Source organism: Triturus cristatus, chromosome 9 (assembly GCF_964204655.1).
Source record: "Triturus cristatus chromosome 9, aTriCri1.1, whole genome shotgun sequence".
NCBI lineage: Eukaryota > Metazoa > Chordata > Amphibia > Caudata > Salamandridae > Triturus > Triturus cristatus.
In genome coordinates this window covers 11,262,220-11,282,693 of record NC_140592.1, presented here as the reverse complement: position 1 = coordinate 11,282,693, position 20,474 = coordinate 11,262,220, and the positions used below count along the sequence as shown (strand labels likewise).

General features: G+C 46.6%; 1 protein-coding gene across 4 annotated transcripts in view; it reads right to left on the bottom strand.

Moving 5' to 3' along the window:
* The window catches only part of ALAS1 (5'-aminolevulinate synthase 1), a 608,833-nt gene extending 588,646 nt beyond the window's left edge, over positions 1-20,187 (bottom strand). For 2 of the 4 annotated variants that reach the window (XM_085624225.1, XM_085624222.1), the window contains exon 1: positions 19,931-20,187. Coding sequence is in view for 2 of the 4 variants with exons in the window: in XM_085624222.1 (XP_085480348.1) it covers positions 19,931-19,959 (29 nt within the window). In the remaining 2 variants the exon portion in view is untranslated. The remainder of the gene's footprint in view (positions 1-19,930) is intronic. The other 2 variants (XM_085624226.1, XM_085624227.1) reach the window with 2 other exon arrangements.
* Between the last annotated feature and the right edge of the window lie 287 nt (positions 20,188-20,474).

Sequence of the window (20,474 nt, the reverse complement as noted above, 5' to 3'; positions counted from 1 at the left end):
GAGGCAGCAGGTCTCGTAGAAAGACATGGCCAGACACTGAAAATCAGACTGTCCAGAATATGTAGAGAGAAGGGTGTCGACTGGATAGTGGCATTACCAGTTGCACTCTTTTACATGGGAATGGTGGCACACTCTAGAACGGGGCTGTCCCCGTATGGGGTGATCTTCGGTGGACCGCCGAGTGTGTGGGGGACGCCTATGCCACGTAGGGTGGCTGATGTTGACTGTGGCATGCTGGCGGATTGCTTGGCTTCCTTGATGTCTGCACTGCAGTCTTCTCGTTCACGGGTGGCTGCGGCCTTTCCCGACGGCGCTGAGGCGGGGCCCCATGACGTTGTTCCGGGTGGTCTTGTCTTTGTGAGAGACTTCGACAGGAGGAGTCAATTGGAGCCCGGGTGGAGAGCACCCGGGTTGGTCCTGTTGGCCACGGGAACAGCCGTGAAGATCGAGGGACGAGGGGGGTGGATTCATTCGAGTCACGTCGGGGGATTTCGTGGACTTCCTCCTGGCACGGACAGTGCTGCCCGTGTGTCTTCCCCCATTGACTCGGGGCTGCCTTTGGCTGGGGCCGGTGGCGCCGAACTCTATGGACAGAGACTCAGGTCCGGATCTAGACTGTCGGACGATTTGATTGTTTGAGTCCTCTCCAAGGTGGAGCGGTTGAGTCTGTCCCGACATGTGCCCCTTGGGTCTGGATCGCGTGGAGTCCAGAGTCATGGTGGAACGACATGCTTATTGTGGGTTACTGCGTAGCCACTGTGTTGTGACTTTGTTGGTTTTGTCTTCCTTGAGTTTTTTGGTAGTTGCTGCAAGTGTGTTGTTGCATGTGTGTTGTCCTGTTTCTGGGCGTGTTTTCAGTGTGGCTGATGAGCGTTCTTTTGGTGACCTACCGCCACATGAGTTGTCTTGTGGACTTGCGCTGCGCAATGGCACATTCATTGGTGTGTTGCATCATTCCCATCAGACTAGTGGTGCGGCCGGTTGTTGGGTGTGTGGCCGACTTCCTCCCTGTCGGAGTGACGGAGGAGTTCTGCCTTTCTTTCCACATCCGTTCACGCACGGTGGCTCCTGTGGAGCATGGTTTAGTTTATTGAAGTCCATGGACCCAGACACAGCAGTTTGTCAACGGCATTGGATGTGGGGAAGTCTGAATCTAGTTTTATTCAAAGTCTGTCACCCTAATAAGGAGGGTCACCCCAGTAGAACAGGAACTGATTTAGAAAATGAAGTGTATAAATTAGGTAATTTTACGCCTAATCTTATGATTCTGAATGTCAAATCCGAAGTTGAACTAATTCTGCCCACTATGTCAGTATTTTCAGTTAAGGGTGAATTATGTGTAAGAAAAGTTGGTTCCATACATATGGGCCATAGCCAATGCGTTACTACAGTAGAATATAGTGATCAAGGTAAATCTTCATTTAGAGCTTCTCGCCATTCTTACTTCATATGTGGTCAGACGGCATATATGCGTCTGCCTCTAGATTGGGATGGTACCTGTTACATAGCATTCCTTTTGCCACCTGTTTTCCTAGCTCCCCCTGATTATTATCGAAATGTTCATTTAGTACACAATAGAGAGCAAAGAGATCTCCCAGTTGTCGATTATACTGAAACAGCATGGGACAAGTATGTAGATTTCAATAAAGGTATCTTTCCCTATATAGGTACAATATCAAATAGTAAGCTGATACGCAGACTCACCAAGACTCTTGAAGCTGTAGTAAACGAGACTATAGCCGCCCTAGGCAATCTGACAGAGGAACAATCAGTGATGAGAATTGTTGTTCTCCAGAATCGTCTTGTCCTTGACGTCATCCTGGCCGATAGGGGCGGAGCTTGCAGGGTCATCGGATCCAGCTGCTGCATATTCATACCAGAAAATTCGCCCTCTGTATATAAAGCTATAACACGCCTTCATAAGATTGTAAGCCAGATACACGAAAATCCAGGCACTTGGACGTGGTCCGGGTGGTTTTGGAGTGTGATATCAGCCTGGGGATGGAGAGTTCTATCCTTCCTAGGTATTGGCCTTCTTATGCTCTTCAGTTGTTGTTTATGCCTGCAAGGTGGACCAGCGATTTGTGGTCTGTGTGCCACATCATGCATTCCACATCACAGGTCCCGTTCAGAATGCCGGAAGGAAGAAGAAATGATGCTCCATGAGCAAATCAATGGAATGATGAAGATTGATGTTTCGTGAAGGGCAAGAAGGGGACAAGGAGGGAATGTGGAAATGTGGATTTTCCTGATCAGTTATGTCCCCTATCTTGGACCCCAACGGTTCTATATGCATGTTACAAGTACATGTATGTTCCCTCCAGTTCCAGTTTCTAAGACGCAAACATATGTGTGTCTACCGTCGACATGTTCTCTGTCAGATCCGCCATCAATGGGCTGGATATTCGATTCCTAGGTATGACGGGCCACCGACTTTATATGGCTAAGTTACTCCATTTTTACAGTTCAGGCGAGTAGGCCCGATTCTGTCCTCAAAGCCTTTCCCTGCTTTCTGTCTCTGACAGCTTCAGCTTGAGCTCGCATCTGTATCCATGAACTTTGTCCTACTCCCTGTGCAGCTAACGGTGCCTGCCTCGGCCAGTTTTCGCCTGTCTGCCAAGAAGTTGTATTTCACCTTCGAATTATCTATTTTGCTCTCCAGCCGATGCATTCCTGTCCAGTGATTTAGGTAAACATTTCCTTTAGCTCACAAGCAAGGGACTCAGCCTTTCCGTCCTCCTGCAAGTGATTCATAGCCCTGTTACCATGGAAAGTTTTCTATCCCTCGCATCTCATATAGACACTTAGACGCTTGTACACGTACACAGTCAGTATAGAATAGATTCTGTCCGAGAGTCTCTTCCTTGTGGATAACATAGTTCTTTAAACATAGGATGTTAGATATGATTTGGGATTAGGTTGACTTGACCCCAGACTTCTCGTCTCCACATGTAGAGCTAAATGTCAAGTCCCCTTCACCCCCTAGTTGCACGTCAATTACACGTCATGCTGCCGCGCGCGCATCTATGCCAAGTATTATCTTATAGATCCACCTATGTCTGATAATTCTAACCAATCATGTTTCTTTTATTCCTTATTACGCCTAGTTTCGATTATGTCACTGTTTTGTCACTTTTCTTATCAAATGTTACGCCTTCTACATTCGTTTCATTGTAATGTACTTATTATAAAAATACATGTCTGTTAATAAATTATTGTACTTCACTTCCTGAACCCTCGTGGTGACGGAACCTGAAGGCCGCGACTCGAGTCGGCCATTTTGAATGGAATAAAGCCCACTTAGAAAACCTCTTATACCACGGATTCTGCCTCTTGTTATTTTGAGCTATTTTACTTTATTTTAAGATTCCGTATGAAATTCAGTCCGGTAATATTTATTTTATTTACCACATAATGGCGCCCGAATAGGGACACTTTCTCATCTCACGCGCCGGCGGTGCGTTGCAGGCCCGGTCTCCTGCCACAGCTGGACGGACCATAAACGCGTACCAGCAGGATTTCCTGTAAGCTCCCTCCGGTCAAGCGGGGGCGACTGAGGCTGCGATCAACCCAGACGAGGCGGTGAGAAGTGCGAAGTATCCCGACCAGAGCCTAGCTGAGAGAGCAAGATCCGAGGTATACAGAGGCCCACCAGGTTTTCCGAAATCCCGACGTCCAGAGGGTCCGATGTCCGCAGTTATCGAGTCCTGTCCATTCTCTGAGGCCTTCCGTTTCAAGGAGCTACTCGGTGAGTACCATCGCCGGGGAGGCGTGTTGACGCGCACATGGGTTGTGCCGGTCAAGACGGATTTGGGTACACAAATCCGGTCTGCACTGTTTAGCAGTGTATATGTACTGTTTAGCAGTATATCAAGTATTCCGAAGTATTCAGTTATTGTCAAGAATTCAGCGTGGTGATTAGTTAGGCAGACTGTCATCATTGTCGATCATTGTTATAATGTTTAATGTTTAATGTTTAAAGTATTCAGAAATGTCTTGCATATTGTGGTATGAATGATTGTTCATTGTTCACTGTTCATTATTGTGTTTTTCTCGTATTAAGTAAGTTCAAGAGTAAGTATCAGATCAGTTGTCAATATGCCGTTCTTCTCGAAGTTAAGACAGATTACTACCAGAAAAGGGGTGCTTGAAGAAGCAGTTCCTATTCCTCCTAGAGACACCCCAGGACATTTCATGTACCATAAGCATGGCTTAGATGCCATATTGTTTCTTGATCTATGGGTAGATTATACCAGAGGATTACCGGAAAGTCAAAGGTGGCCCATAGCGGGAACCTGGGATGCAGAGTGCATCATGAAAGTGGAGGAAGAGTTATGGAAAAGAAAGGTCAGACAGTCACAGAAAGACGCTGTTGAGTTATGGCGTAAAGAATCTCATAGACGAACAGAAAAAGCACGTAGACAAGAAGAGAGGAGTAAAGAAAGTTCAAATAAAGTTCAAGAAAATCTATTAATTGAGGAAGGTATCCGAGTGAAATCAGAACAAGTGAATAGACAAAGAAATGCTCTTATGAATGGTATGTATCCCCTTCTAGCCGAAGGACTACCTAAGGCTGTTACGGAGGTGCCAAAAGACTTGCCACCCCCATTATTTCCAATTAAGGTACATCCAAAGGGGCATCCCAGAACCGCAGAAGATGTTTTTCTTTCCTCATATCTAGATGACGCAGCTCCCGAGTATGCTAACGCCACACCACATAGACCGTCTGGCAGAGGGGTTCAACGTCAGGATCAGGTATCTGTCCCCGTGCAACAGCAAGTCCCGACGCAAGCTTCGGCAAGCACATCTGTTTCCGCATCTGTCTCCGCAGTCGATCCTATAGGGGTATCGACACCCATAGTTGCTGTGTCACGTTCAACGAATCCATTCACACCCGACGCCCCAGATGGGGCCACGGGAGGTGCTAGCAGTACTTTTACACCACCTAGAATAAATAAACTTGTCTTTCAAGAGTCAACACATTCACGTACACCAAAATTCGTAAATGAACGTACGCTTAAGGAACTCCTTGTAAATTGTAGATATGACCCAGTGGTTGGTAAAGAGGACGAAATGGTCCTGGCATCATTACGTATCAGGCGAGCCGCAGAGTATTTAGCAAGGTTACCAGGGATGACTACGCATCTAGATAACATATATCATTTTGTTCAAACAGGACGAGATCCAGGATGTATTAACAGAGCTATGGAATTCCAGAAAGTAGAGATACAGGGGGAACTGTTACGTTTCCTCATAAACTGTGTGATCAGAAATCAAGATCGTCCGGGGGTAGACCCGAATGCAATGCTTATTCTTACAAGATGGAGTCAGAATATATCAGAAGGGAGACACGATAAGCAAAATTGTATAATAGCCATGTGCCAAAAAATCCGTAAAGAAATAGAGCGTATTCATGAAGAAAGATTGGGAACAGACGAGTATGAGCAAGATGAAGTGTCCGAATCAGGGAACTCTGCAAGACAGTCAGAGACCATAGCCTATGTAGGCAGAGGAAGATCTTGTGAAAATACTAGATGTTTTTCTGATCCAATACACTCTGTATGTCCAAATAATAGCAGAACGTATCCGACGCCTGTAATAAATCTGAAATCTCCTGAACATTCGTTTCAAGCCGCAGATAAAATACTACGAGAACGAAGAGGTTACCACCTCCTCGATTCCATGGATGAGCAAGAATTAGCCAGATCAGCCGTTCACTGGATTGACAGTCCTGAAAAATACGGTGATGAGACCGTAGCACACACGTTTTTTAACCTCAGTACAGATGAACAACGTTTAGCTGGAATATATATGATTCAGCAACTCCTCATATTATATAAGAGCCAACATGCTGACCCTGGTCCTTTACCTGATATATTAACAGAACTACTCACGAACAGATGGAGAGGTTCTAGTAACAAGCTAATTAAAGAGATATTAGTGTCACGTAAGCAGTATGTCCTTTTTGTAAATCCAGATTCTCTCTCGCTGCCCCACAGAGAAAGAGCGCCGTACTATATGGATAGACAAAATCCCCTACGAGAAGTGCACCCAATAAAAGGCGAAGACAATGAGTTTCACCGTGTATTTGTTTACACACCCATATCAAAAATGGAATTATTAGAAATGAAAAAAGTAGTACCTAGTCATGACAAAGACCCAGCGGGTTTCCACCGAGAAATTAAAGACATGTTACTGATGGGAGAGTACACCTTTCCTGATATTATGACGATATTAAAGGTGCTTTTGCCTGCTGGCATTTATGAAAAACTGAAAGAAAAAGAGTGGGAAGTGGGAGACCAAAAGATAGACTGGACAGCATTAGCAGAGGAAGAAAGGGGCCGAGCTGCAGGTTCAGGGCTCGGGGATAAAGTTAAACTATTACCAGGTTTACTAGTACAGGTACTACCACGTTTATTAACTACAAAAAAGGAAGATTGGGGTGCAATCACAGCCTGTAAACAAAAGCAAGATGAAGACACAAGCGATTATTATGCTCGATTTGAAAAATGTTTTGGTATAAATAGTGGTATAAAAGCAAGTAGTGACTCATATCCACATTTATTTGTGACAAAATTAGTGGAAAATGCATTGCCTCCAGTGAGGAATAGAATATTGAAATTCGAGAGTACCTGGCAAAGTAACACTCCGTCGCAAATGCTACAAATGTTACAGTATCATCACAATAGAATTAGGGATGAACAAGAACACGAGCATAGACGCATGAAGGATACAAAAATGAAAATGCTAGTTTCTCAGACAGTACCAGCAGATGGTCACAAAAAGGGTGTGACACATTCTGGTGATTCTGCAGTTCCTGTAAAAGGAACCTGCAATTACTGTAAACAACTAGGCCATTATGTACATGATTGTCAAGTCCTGAAACGTAATATAGCTACAGGTATTGCAAAAGAGAGACCACGATTAGTTAGACAAGATCAGAATGAACAAGGAGCTATGCAGCATGGACAGTCCATGCCAGTTCAGCAACAGTCTATGCCAGCCTCACAGCAACCCATACAGTTTGTGCCAGCTGCACCACCGTTGCCTGCTACTGCCACACAAACCACAACACGACAAATGTATCAGACTGCACAGTATGAATACCCTGAGTATCAGCGTTACGCATGAACCAGCCTAGAGAGGGAAGTTGACTTACCGCTTATCGAGATTCCGGTAGATCAAGAAGGACCTTATGTACATAGTGAATTATTAGGTCAAGATAGAAAATTCTTACTCGATACAGGGGCAAGTCGAACAACCATAAAACGTAGTGAAGTTCCAGGGGCACCCCTCTCAGGCTCTCAAAATGTTTCCCTTGGTTTTTCAGGAAAACCTATTGTTAATGAAGTATCACAGCCTCTACCACTTACGATAGGACCTTTGACACGAACTACAGATTTATTGCTTACTAAATCATGCCCAGAAAATCTGTTAGGAATTAAGACTCTGAAAGCACTAGGAGCCATAATATGTTGTTCTCCGGAAGGAGTAAGGTTGTTTTTGCGTGATTTTAAAGGTCACTATGTGTCTAGAGACATGGATCCCCGACTACAGACTTTACCAGTACATCTATGGGCACAAGGCCCTACGGATGTTGGCTGCATGAACATTACACCCTATCGAGTTACATTGAAAGCAGGAGTGGTACTACCACGAATGCGACAATACAAGTTACCGCATGATGCTGTAGTGGCTTTGTTGAAAATCATTGATGAGCTAATTGCCCAGGGAGTAGTTGTAGAAACAGACTCCAATGTATGTAATTCACCGATAATTCCGATTCTTAAACGAACTGATCCTACTGCTCCACCAGTGTACCGATTGGTTATTGATTTGCGTGAACTAAACAAGTGTATTGTACCACAATTCCCTGTGGTCCCTGATATATCATCATTGTTGACAGCAATTGATTCCGAAGCAACATTTTTTACTGTAATTGATCTCAAGAATGCCTTTTTCAGCGTCCCAATAGATCCGGAAAGCCAATACTTGTTCGGATTCAGTTTAAATGGGCGCAGCTTTAAATTCTCACGCGCTCCTCAAGGATTTACAGAAAGCCCCAGCATCTACAGCCAAGCATTGAAACGAGAACTTGACAGTATCCACATGCCAGTCAATACTGCACTGCTTCAATATGTCGATGATCTGCTGATCACCGGGAGAAGCGAGCCAGAATGTGAAAAAGCTTCTCTGACAGTTTTACATTTCCTAGCCGACAAGGGGCACAAGGTGTCCCCTTCTAAGCTGCAATTCTGTGTTCAGCGAGTTATTTATCTTGGTCACTCGCTGTCCAAGGAGGGAAGGCAGCTTACACCAGATCGCATCCAGTTAATTGCTAACATGTCAATACCCCAGACACAAAAGGAGGTGCGGGCTTTCATAGGCCTCACTTCATATTGTAGGCAGTGGATCCCTCAGTACGCATTTCTAGCAAAACCACTCATTCAGTTAACCACACAGGAGGCAGCCACATCGACTGTTCTCCCTTGGACTCAGGAACATACACAAGCTTTTGAAAGCCTAAAGGAAGCTTTATGTCAAGCACCTGTTTTAGCAACACCATGTTATAGCAAACCTTTTACACTCTTTGTTACAGAACGCGAAGGTACTGCCTTGTCAGTACTCACTCAGGATCAAGCAGGATCATGCAAGCCATGTGCTTATTTTTCCAGTACATTAGATCCCGTAGCTCAGGCTTTGCCTGCATGTCTGAAATCAGTGGCAGCGACAGCTTTAGCAATCAGACAAAGCGATGCCATAGTATTAGGACACCCATTGACAGTTCAAGTACCACATGCAGTAGAGGTTCTTGTGAACCGAACACAAACACAACACTTGACCATAGCAAGACTTACCGGTTATGAACTGACATTGTTTCAACCACACATAGAGATCCGACGGTGTAATACATTGAATCCTGCTACACTATTACCTGTAATTGGAACAGACCCACTAGCTCATGATTGTGTTGAAATCATTGAAATAAAGACGAAACCTAGACAAGACTTGACAGACGTTCCATTGTTAGATCCAGACCTGACGTTGTATGTAGACGGATCATGCATGAGAGCAAGTACAGGAGATTTAGTGGCCGCGTATGCAGTCACAACAGACACTGAAGTTATTGAGAATATTGAGAATACTTTTCAGCCCCGTCCAGATCCTTTTTGGTGATGGAGATATTCTCCCTTTGACTCGAGTTATTGGAATAAAGCCCTTTATGTATCTGATACCACAGACTCAGCCTCTTGCTTTATGCATGATCCTATTGTTAATATTTAAAAGTCTGAGAGCGTGATATTTTATTTACCACACTATGGAAAGGTGATAGTGAGACTTGTGACAGATTCTTCACATGGGTCAACTCCCTGGACCCATACTTGAAGTTCACCCGTTCTGTTTCATCCACAGAGATCCACTTCCTAGACCTTACCATAACCTTACAAGATGGCGGGTTATCAACCAAGACTTTTAAAAAACCAACAGATCGGAATAGCTTATTACTATATGGAAGCTATCATCCAAAAGCCTTAAGGGATAACCTTCCCTTTGGACAGTTCCTCCGTCTTCGGAGAAACTGCGAGAAAACCAGCGACTACAAAAAGGAAGCAGCCATTCTCAGTCACCAATTGAAGACTCGAGACTACCCCACATCTATTGTAAAAAGATCAAACAAACGAGCACTCAACAACAACCGAGAATCCCTGCTGGAACCAAAAACTAAACTCACCGATGAATCACTGACATGCGTGACAACGTTCACACCAGAATCTAACATGATCCAGAAGATCATAAAAAAGAACTGGAAGATCCTGACTACGGGAAAAGTGGCTTTACCCCCTCCAAGATTTGCGAACAAACGCACAAGCAACCTACGTGACATCATAGTACATACCCGTCCTAAGATTGGAAAACAAACAAAACAAAGGACCCTGTGGGATATGGATCCCTTACGTGGACATTATCCCTGCGGACAATGCGGAGTGTGTGACCTTACCAAGGCAACCAAAGAACTTACTCTTGAAGCAGGCAAAGTCTGGACTCAGAAAAATCATACTAACTGCAACTCCAACAATTGCGTCTATTTAATTACTTGCCCCTGCAAATTAAGATACGTCGGCATGACAACACGCCCAGTAAAGACAAGAATTATGGAACACCGCAGCAATATACGGTGTGGAAGATCCACGACAAAACTGAGTACACACTACCTCACTCACCCGCATGGACACAATGATTTACAATGGACCGTGATTGAAAGTAACCCCTCATGGTCTCAGGAAAAACTTTTTGAAACTGAACAGAGATGGATTTTTCGCTTATCCACGCAAGAAAGGGGTCTTAACGACGAAATTCCATGGACAGAACTAACGTGATAATACACCTACTATACATGGCTCTGTCAGTACCACACCTCCACTAACATGACGGTGGTGGAAGGCCTCTAATGGTATTGTATTATTCCTTAAAAACTCCTGTCTCTATATATACATAGAACTAACGTGTATATAAACATGTTTATACTCCTTGGTTGTTATCACCGAACCATGCCCTGTGTTTTTTACACATAAACTACATCTCCTCCCTGGGTAGTGATGTAACGTTCTTTATAATACACCCTGCTACCTCTGTAAGGGAGAGCACCATCTGGGTTCTACCTGGGTTTACTGATGGCTATACGGCTACTACTAACCTCTAGTAACCTTTATCATTATTGGGTTTGCAACATGCCATATTCAGTATCCAGACCTGTGGAAACCGATAGTTTCTATCCTAATATAACAGACTATCAAGATATAACGTTGTATTTCAACGTATGTATCTTCCCCGTACCACACCAACCAGCTCGAATTAGGGTTTCGAAATCCAAGGTCAGGCACTACTCCTGGGACAAAATGTCGCCCTCCGTAGTCTCGCGAGACCTCGCAATCGACTTTAGGTTAAATACAGGAAGTGAACCCGGTACCGGTAATATTCAGGTGAGGAGCAGACACGTCCTGTTTTGGCCTGCCCCCCGCCACCTTTTGGGTAAGTCTTCAACTACGCTCACTGTATGCGATGTGATCGCCACTGAGTCCCGACCGGAACTCTAGCCATGGGTGAATACGAGCACCACGTACTCTACTTATGGGTCTGTTCTGCCCGCACTTGTTTGGCCACAATACGCTACCCTTAAGGGGCTGGGTAACTACTGGTATTCACAATTTAGGACGTTTCTCCACCAAAAAACTACTATGCACTTTATAGTCGGAGGATCACCACGATGTATACCACACCTCTAATTAACCTCGCGTATCGTGTCAGGTTTAATTGATAGAGATCGGACTTGTTACGATCCAGACACATTTTTTGTACGAGTGTGTGCTACTACATCCCACCGCTGCGGACGATGTTATATTGTGTTATTCCACACCCATGGATTTCCATGATTACCACCACTTTCTTTTTGGACACCAACCATCACCAGAGTGTACTAGACTACTTAGCCCGTACCACTTTACATTATTCCTGATGTGAGGAGAGAGCAGATCGGCACTAAGTAGCATATTGATCACCCCGAGCAACACATCTCACGCTCTTAATAGAGATAGAGTATTTCATTCACATGTTGTACAGCATGTTATTTTGCGATGCTTATATCTTTGTCACAGCGGGACCGTTCCAGTGGTCCGGTTGCTACTCCCTCACCTATGAAGCTCTGACCCCCTCACTCTGAGGTAAGATCGATATCCTGAAATTTTCTTGTGAAATTTTCTTGTGAAATGTAAGGGGTATCTAGTCGTTGTTCACTGCTTGAGCCAATTTAGTTGTGTTTTATATGTACTAGTTCAAAACTTTTAATGTCCTCTCTCTAACCAGGTGGTTATTGAGAGTAGAAATCATGGTGCTTTGAAGGAGATAATTGACACCTCAACATGACGTTTGGATCCTTATCTCTTGACTAAGCTGCTAATGGGTGGCTTCTGCTTGTCCTCTATTTTTTGTCTCCCTCTGTTTAGGCGGAGCCATCTATTCTGTACCATACTTAGGTTCAGCTTTACATGTGGTTGACCTTAAGTACCCCGTTATAAGAAATTGTGGTATATGTACTTATAATTGGTCCCACGGTCCTGAAGAAGTGTCGCTCGAATTTGAGCATCCATGACACGAAACATGTTGACCCCTGTCAACTATAGGCTACCCTGATACCTAGAATCACCTGAGTAGCCTCCCTGGTTTTACCTAGTCCCAGCCCTACCTAACCTAATTAAAATTACTGAGGGGCCAGGGACTATTTTAGTTTTTTCGAATCCCCACATTCTTAGGAGTTATTACCCTCCACAATCATTTACATGGTCTTCACACAAAACGGCGTTCTCAGATCAAAAGATCTCCGCTAAAGATGCCACCAGGCCCGTCGGACATTGCAGCGCCGGTCCGACGAGGAGCACACCCAATGATGAAGCATGACACCCTAACAGGTGTGTGAGGGCAACAAGATCTGAAATTGAATTTTCCCTTCCCAGATCAGATTAATCATCACGATCTTTTCCAATTTGGCCATTTAGAGGAACTGCTCTTACCTGTCTTTTCCTACGTAGACCCCCGGGAGCATTAGAACAGGACCTCTTTAAACAACCAGCTCTCGTGTCCCCCCCTTCCTGATTACAGGAGAAATGTTTCTCCTGTCATGTTAGGTCAGGAGCGCCCACTTTGCATCTCATTAGAGATGCAAAGCTGGGCATTAGGAATCCCCACGCTAAAGCAAGGTTTCACGCGTTAGCAGTGCCTTGCTAATTAGGCGATAAAAGGATCAGCGCTTTTCGCCCGAAAACGACCGCAAAAGCGGCGATAATTTTTTATCACCAGCTTGTAAATATGTCCCATAGAGCGCTTCACGGCGAAGTCCCGCGTGACAGGCAAAGTGATGGGTAGCACTGCGGAGCAGGCAGTCGGAGATCCCTATGTCTCTTGATGATTAGAAATATGCAAATATTCATGGCAAGAATTTTCAACTCTATTAAGGACACGGAGGCTCCGATTATGCTTCTCTTTCTTTAACTACTCTTCACAGCAGCCAATCACAATAAAGTTTTATGAATACTACATTTCCCATGATACCACATCAACACGTGACCAACCATAGAGCCTCTGTCCTATATAAATAACCTCTTCACCACATCATAGTGCCCTCTTTCTTTGTTCAGAATTCAGGAGAAACACTGAATGCAGTTCTAAACCATAGAACTCTTGCCAAACATCCGAAACAGGAGTCCGGCAAGGACAGGGAATCTTTCTTCAGTTACACAAGCTTGAGATCCAACCGGAGTCCGCTTCGAAACTCCGTCCAATGGGAAGCCATGAATCCTCCCAAAGACGATCTGTCAGCCCTCAAGGGGAACCAACTCCTCACCGAACCAGGGGTCCCATTGGCCAGGAACGTCCACCCCTCCAGTAATTATTTGCCATCCAAACCTGGTAAAGCAAAGGGGATACCGTAGAACTGAGCTCACCACACATGTCACAAAGCAAGGACATTCAAAGGGGAGGGAACATATGGAATCAGACTCATTACATCAATGCACTGGAAAACGTCTAACGATGATCCTCACCTCAGTGTGCTTAATAGAATCGAAAATTCTTGACACAAATGTTTGCACATTTTTATTCTATGTCAGGAACGGAAGCTTAGATTTTGCTTGTTTAAAGCTTAACCACCACTACAGGAGCAACATCAACAATAGGTTTACAATAGGATGTCTTGAGAGTAGACTCTGACGACCAGTCGGCTGCTTTCATAATGTCAGTGAGGCTGACGCTCAAGGCAAAAGATTTGGAACCATTGCCTCATGTGCCGAATGGGCCCCAATCATGCACACATTAATGCCTTCTTCACTCATAAGCCAACACGCCCATCTCGCCTGCGTGGCAGGGGTCACGGGGCGAAAGGGTTCCTGTAGGGTGATCAATGGTTGCTCCTTCATATCCGTACGAAACTCAGCAGTGCTCACCTCATAAACCTTCAAACATCATACCACACATACTTTACGATTATCTGGGAAGGTCGGATAAGAAACTGAAGAAGTATTACATTTCGTGCGTCTAGAAATGGAGAAGGTAACCTCTAAAGCACGGACGTCAGACACTCTTTTACTGGACACGAGACAGTGCAGCACAGTAAGCTTCGCTGACAGGTGCTTTTGCGACAGGTATTTATAGTCTGGCCACAATTCCAAAAACTGTAGCACAATGGACACATGCCACAATACCGAGTACTTAGAGCAAGGAGGGTGGACCATACAGATGCACCTCAAAAGCTCAAAAGCATGTTCCCCAACCGCTTTACCATCAACCAGAGCATGGCTTCCCAAAATGACAGAACCAAAAGTTATTAATGGTCGCGTAAGACATACCTGCAGAGGCAAGTGAAGAAGGCAAATTAATTACCAAAGAGTAATGTTCTCTAACGGGATTGGCGTCCTGTTCACGGCACCAGCCACACCATTGTTTCCAAGCAGAGGAATAGCACTTGTGGGTGTTGGCAAACCAGGCCTGACAGATGAAGTTGTTAGCTTCTTGCAAAAGCCCAGGGACACTCCCTCTGTCCCGGAAATCCACCAAGCCACTAGTGAGAGCTGTCCTTCCAAGATCAACGGATGTGGAGAGCCCCCTGGGTCCAGAAGGAGCTTCCAATGAAATGGGAGGAGGATCGGACAGGCACAGGACAGTTCCAGAAGGGCTGGAAACCAGGCCAGTGCCCTCTGAAGAGGCGTCACCAACGCTAATTCTGACAGTTGATGGCGCACTTGTGCCAGCACCCTGGGAATCATTAAGAAGGGGGGAAACGCGTAACAAAGACTGGGATTCCAGTCCTGAATAAAGCTTCTGTAGCTGTGGCATCCGGATCAGGGCGCTGGACGGTTGAGGCGTGAAGCAAACAAATCTATCAGGCAAGGACCCCAGAGACGATTCAGTGCATGGAAAACTCTGAGATGAAGTCTCCAATCGCTGAAATCCCACAGATGTCGGGTCTGCCAGTCTGCCACTGTGTTGCTCAGACCCTGGAGGTATTCTGCCACCACCGATATCCGGTGTTGTAGGCAAAAGTGCCAAAAGTCCTTGGCGATCTCTGTCAGGATGCAAGATTTCATGCCCCCCAGCTTGTTCACACAGCAAACAGATGCAACATTGTCGGTGTGAAGTAAGATGCAGCAATCTGTCTTCACTGGCGAGAGGCTGCAAATCACACAGGAACCCCGGGAGCTCCAAGCAAATGACGTGCATAGCAAGTTCATCCTGAGACCAAAGGCCCCCTGTAGTGACAGGTCGGCACCTGGCTCCCCAACGGCTGGCATCTGACTCGATCGCAATCTCAGGGGTGGAACCAAAGATGGCCCTGCCGTTCCAGGCCTCCATGTGATCCAACCACCACAACATCTCCGACCTTGCGTCCTCTGAGAGGAGAATTTGTTCGGCATAGCTGAGGCCTTTCTGGAGATGCCAAATTTGGAGTCTCTGCAGCACACAATAGTGCAGGGGGTCAGGAAAATTGCCCTGTATCGATGAAGCTAACAAATCCACTACTCGGGCTACCGCCCACAAGAATACAGTCTGCTTGCTCAGAATCGATCTCAACTCCCTCTTGATGGTCTTGAACTTCTGAGATGGTAGAATCGGTTGGAAACTGCAATACTCGATCTGGAACCCCCGAAATTCTATTGTTTCGACGGGGATCAGAATCGTTTTTTATAGGTTCACCATGAATCCCAAGTCCGGAAGAAGGGTGATCGACCACTCCAGGTGGGTGACAACCAGATGGGGCAGCGCACCATGATAACTATGTCATCCAGATAAATAAACAACCGGACCACCCTCCCCGAGCCCTCAAGGACTTCGCTACCGGCCATAGGAAAGACGAAACACGTGTTGGCAGTTTTGTTTTGGGATGTATCATCAGGGAATAATAAAAAGAATCGCGTCTTGAAGAAAACCCAGTGATGCGGACTCTGCTTTTTGAATACAATTGAAGGAATTGGATGATTCAATAGTGTTAAAGAACCAGTATATGATCATTGGCGTCCTACACATGACGCTATCAAATTTGTCCTACACGTAGTTAAGGACTTTTGAGATAAATATAAGGATGTGCTGTATATTTCTTTCTACTGTTATAATTGGACGAGAAGATGGGGATAGAAAGATATGCATCTTTTGAGTCCAGTCGAACCATCTAGTCTCCCTCTTGGATTAGATCTCACAGCAGATGGATGCCTTCCATCTTGAAATGATGGTATACGACCCAACCATTGAAGTCTGTCAGATTCATTACGAGATGCGCACCACTCCCTTTCTTCTCCTTGAAGAAGACACTGCTGAGAAACCCGTGGGGATTTTGGGGCATATCTGCAACAACCGGCGATAATTATCGCTAAGCGCACTTAGCGCTAGGATAATTATCGCCGGCTAGAGCGGATTTTTATCGCTGAGATAGCGTGCTATTAGCAACGCTTATCTCAAAAGTGATAAAAATCCTAGCGCTAACTGCCAAACGTGTGATTATTATTATTATTTAAGCCATCCGATGACCGAAGGCAACCAAATGGTCACCGCATGTGCGGGGCTGACCACTCGTGAAAATCAGAAGTGGACCGCGCGTCAAGCAGACGCGCATCCTTGCTCCTATCTCCCTGTGCATGGGCAATGAGTGACAGAGACGATTTAAGCTCAAACAAAAGGGTTTATTCAGTTCCTAATATCAACTTTCGGGGATGATTCGGAAGAGCCCCCACGGTGATCTGTAGATCCTTCCCATCTGGTAACCTTACTCCTAATCTAGCCATAGGATATGTTTTTACGTCACCATGAACACAACAAATGGGTACTTGTTGTTTGAGTATGTTTGCTGGATTGACCAATGCGGATTGGATGACTGACTGCCTACAACCGGAAACGAGTAGTGTTCTTACATGAATTCTGTTGATCACCAAACTTACGGAAAAACAGGTGCCCATCTCCTCAGTGTACAAGACTTGTTTGAATAGATAGCTGACATCCATCGGTTCCTCAGTGCTCTTCTTCTGTGGGCAAAAGTGGGCTATATGTCATCAGGTCTCGCAGTCGAAACATTGAGGTCCCTTGGACATACTGATGTCAGGTTTGGAAAAACGGGGTTTCATGGGTTCACTAGGGGCCTTAGGTGGTCTTTTCCTGGTTTTCCTAGGTTGGGGCGTGGGTTTTTTCTGCTTCCCAAAGAAAGGGCTTAGGTTGGGCGCGTACATGTGTGGTAGCCATCTCCATTGCTTGTTCCAGAGAGAGATGGGTATGTTGCCGGAGCCATATTTGGGTGGAAAGGGGAGAGCTTCCATGAACTGTTCGAGGTATATTAGGGACATTATCACCTCTTTGGTGTTCTCTTGGGACTTTAACCAGTTGTCGTCGGCAGCCTTCAATTTAAAGAACAGGGTTTTTGGACTGTCCCCTGGGCATTCCCTTCTCCTTCCGAAAACGCGCTCACTATGCTTTGGCATCCATCCCTAAATGTTCTGGTATGATCTCTTTTATCTCTTTGTATGCAGTATTGCCAGTGGGATTGGCAACCTGATACGCCGTCTGGGCTTCACCACTTAAAAGGGGAGCTAAAAAGAATGGCCATTTCTGTTCTGGCCACCCCGAGGCCTTAGCAGCTCATTCAAAGTTCAATAGGAATGCATCTGGGTCGTCCCCTGGTACATATTTTTGGAGGGCTATGGTGGGGTAAACTAGGTTGGGTCCCTGTCCTCGCTGTTGATTGTGATGATACCTGGTCTTGCCTCTCGGAGATCTTATGGAGGCTCTCAAGGTGCTGATTGAGGGAGGAGGTAAACAGGTCCCTATCGGCCTGTGCCAGTGTCATTTGTCTCTCCACTGCCCATTCGAGTTTCTCCTGTCCACGTATGAGCTACTGTATAAGGTTCTCCATTTCAGCATTTCAATGGAGGATTGCCCGCATTCTCCACCATGTGTGAATGGGCATTGAGTGGCAGAGACGGTTTAAGCTCAAACAAAAGGGTTTATTTATTCAGAAATTCCAATAAGTGCCCCACGAGTTCTCTAGGTTTCTTCCGTCTTTCCTCAGAGGAAGGTTGTGGGTCGGATTTTGTCCCCGGTCCATGGAGCATGTAAACAAAGAAAGAAAGAAAAAAGAATACTAGCTTTTAGGGAGGAATTCAGTCTCCACTTCTATGGCAACAAGCATTTGCAATGCAATAGGTCTCGCATTTATAAGAGTTTGAGCTATTGGCATTGTAAAATTACAATGCCTTTTATTTATGTTTTGGTTTTAAAACAAATAAAAGGCATTGTCATTTACAATGTCAGTAGCATAAACTCGCATAAAAGCAGTGTGTGGAGTGCAGCAGTGTGCAGCGTGCAGCAGTGTGCGGCGTGCAGCAGTGTGAGGCGTGCAGCAGTGTGAGGCGTGCAGCAGTGTGTGGCGAGCAGCAGTGTGTGGCGAGCAGCAGTGTGTGGCATGCAGCAGTGTGCGGCATGCAGCAGTGTGTGGCGTGCAGCAGTGTTTCGTGTAGCAGTGAGGCATGCAGCACTGTGTGGCGTGCAGCGGCATGCAGCAGTGTGCGGCATGCAACAGTGTGCGACGTGCAGCAGTGTGCGGTGTGCAGCAGTGTGCGGTGTGCGGCGTGCAGCAGTGTTGTGCAGCATGCAGCAGTGAGTAATGCAGCAGTGTGCAGCAGTGTGTGGCGTGCAGCAGAGTGCGGTGTGCAGCAATGTGTGCCGTGCAGCAGTGTGTGGCGTGCAGCATTGTTTCGTGTAGCATTGTGCGGCGTGCAGCAGTGTGTGGCGTGCAGCAGTGTGTGGCGTGCAGCAGTGTGTGGCATGCAGCAGTGTGTGGCGTGCAGCAGTGTGCGGCGTGCAGCAGTGTGCTGCGTGCAGCAGTGTGTGGCGTGCAGCAGTGTGTGGCATGCAGCGGCATGCAGCAGTGTGTGGGGTGAAGCAGTGTGCGGCGTGCAGCAGTGTGCGGCGTGCAGCAGTGTGCAGCGGGCAGCAGTGTGAGGCATGCAGCAGTGTGAGGTGTGCAGCAGTGTGTGGCGTGCAGCAGTGTGTGGCGTGCAGCAGTGTGAGGCGTGCAGCAGTGTGAGGCGTGCAGCAGTGTTTCGTGTAGCAGTGTGAGGCGTGCAGCAGTGTGCGGCGTGCAGCAGTGTGTAATGCAGCAGTGTGTAATGCAGCAGTGTGCGCAGCTGTGTGTGGCGTGCGGTAGTGTGCGGCGTGCAGCAGTGTGCGGCATGCAGCAGTGTGTGGCGTGCAGCAGTGTGTGGCGTGCAGTAGTGTGTGGCGTGGTTTGTAAACAAAAAGAAAAGCGGACATCAAAGGAAGGGTGGGAGGGAACGAGCATATGGGGTGTGAGTTATATCGAAAGTTAGTTGTTGTAAGAGGGGATGCAGGAAGTGAGGCCGAGCGCGCGCTGGCGAAAGCAGTCTGCTGCTTTCAAGTCCGATGCCAGATGCCAGCTTCGCGCTTGAATGCCTCACATGCACTGGCCATAAACCGCATTCCTAAGGTCTTGTGCCCCTTACTAAATCTCTCTGAATGCGTGAGGCGGCGCACGCGCAGGAAGTAGCTGGTGGCAAATGGAATGCGCGTGGTTGTGCGCGTAACCGCCACCCGATCCGCCTGGGAAGCCTTTGGGAGCATTTTCGGAAGCCCCTACATAAGTCTCGCTGGGCGATCGCTTACGCGATAGCCAGGCGAGACCTAAAAAAGGGGAAAAGGAGTGAGGCAAAACACCACCACGCTGCACCACCACCAGGTGTCACTCGCTGTGCGTCAAGTTGGAAAAGGATACCCAGATATGGGCTTCCGTAGACTCAGTGTCTTGGTGCTTCCCCACCCTGAGTAGGGGTCCTTCGTCATTGGACTCCCCCTTCCCGAACCACCCATGGACGCGGTTGCGTACCTCTGATAGCCACGCTCCTCCAGAAGCATGATTGGCTTGTTGGTGCTGCCAGAGAAGGTCCGGCTCCCTCTTCTTCCGTTCTGGGTCCGGAGGTTCAGCTGCCTTCAGTGTGGTCTCCTGTTCGTCTCCGTCTGGGGTCTTCTCCGGTACCCTGGTATCCTCTCATCCAGGTGTCCTCGATTTGCTCCAACGGCGTCCGCAATCGCCCAGCTCTCTCCCTCAGCACCCGCCAGCTCCATTGAAAAACCTACTTCCTCATTTGGTCTGAAGCCTATTGGAGCATGTGACATGGTCACGTGATGAGGGCCGGTCTCCTGGAACCACGGAGAGTTAAAGGGGTCGCTCTCGCTTTCTGCCAAGGGTGACTGAAAACAAAGCACAGGGGATATGTAAGGAGGGAACGGGTCACCACACACCTCCTTCTCCGGGTCTTGAGACAAGACATCGTGACACTCCCGCTCCACAAAAAAAAGACGTGGGCGGCGGGCACCCCGTCAGGAGGTGGAGCACTTCTAGAGCAATGAAGACTGTCAGAGAAACAATG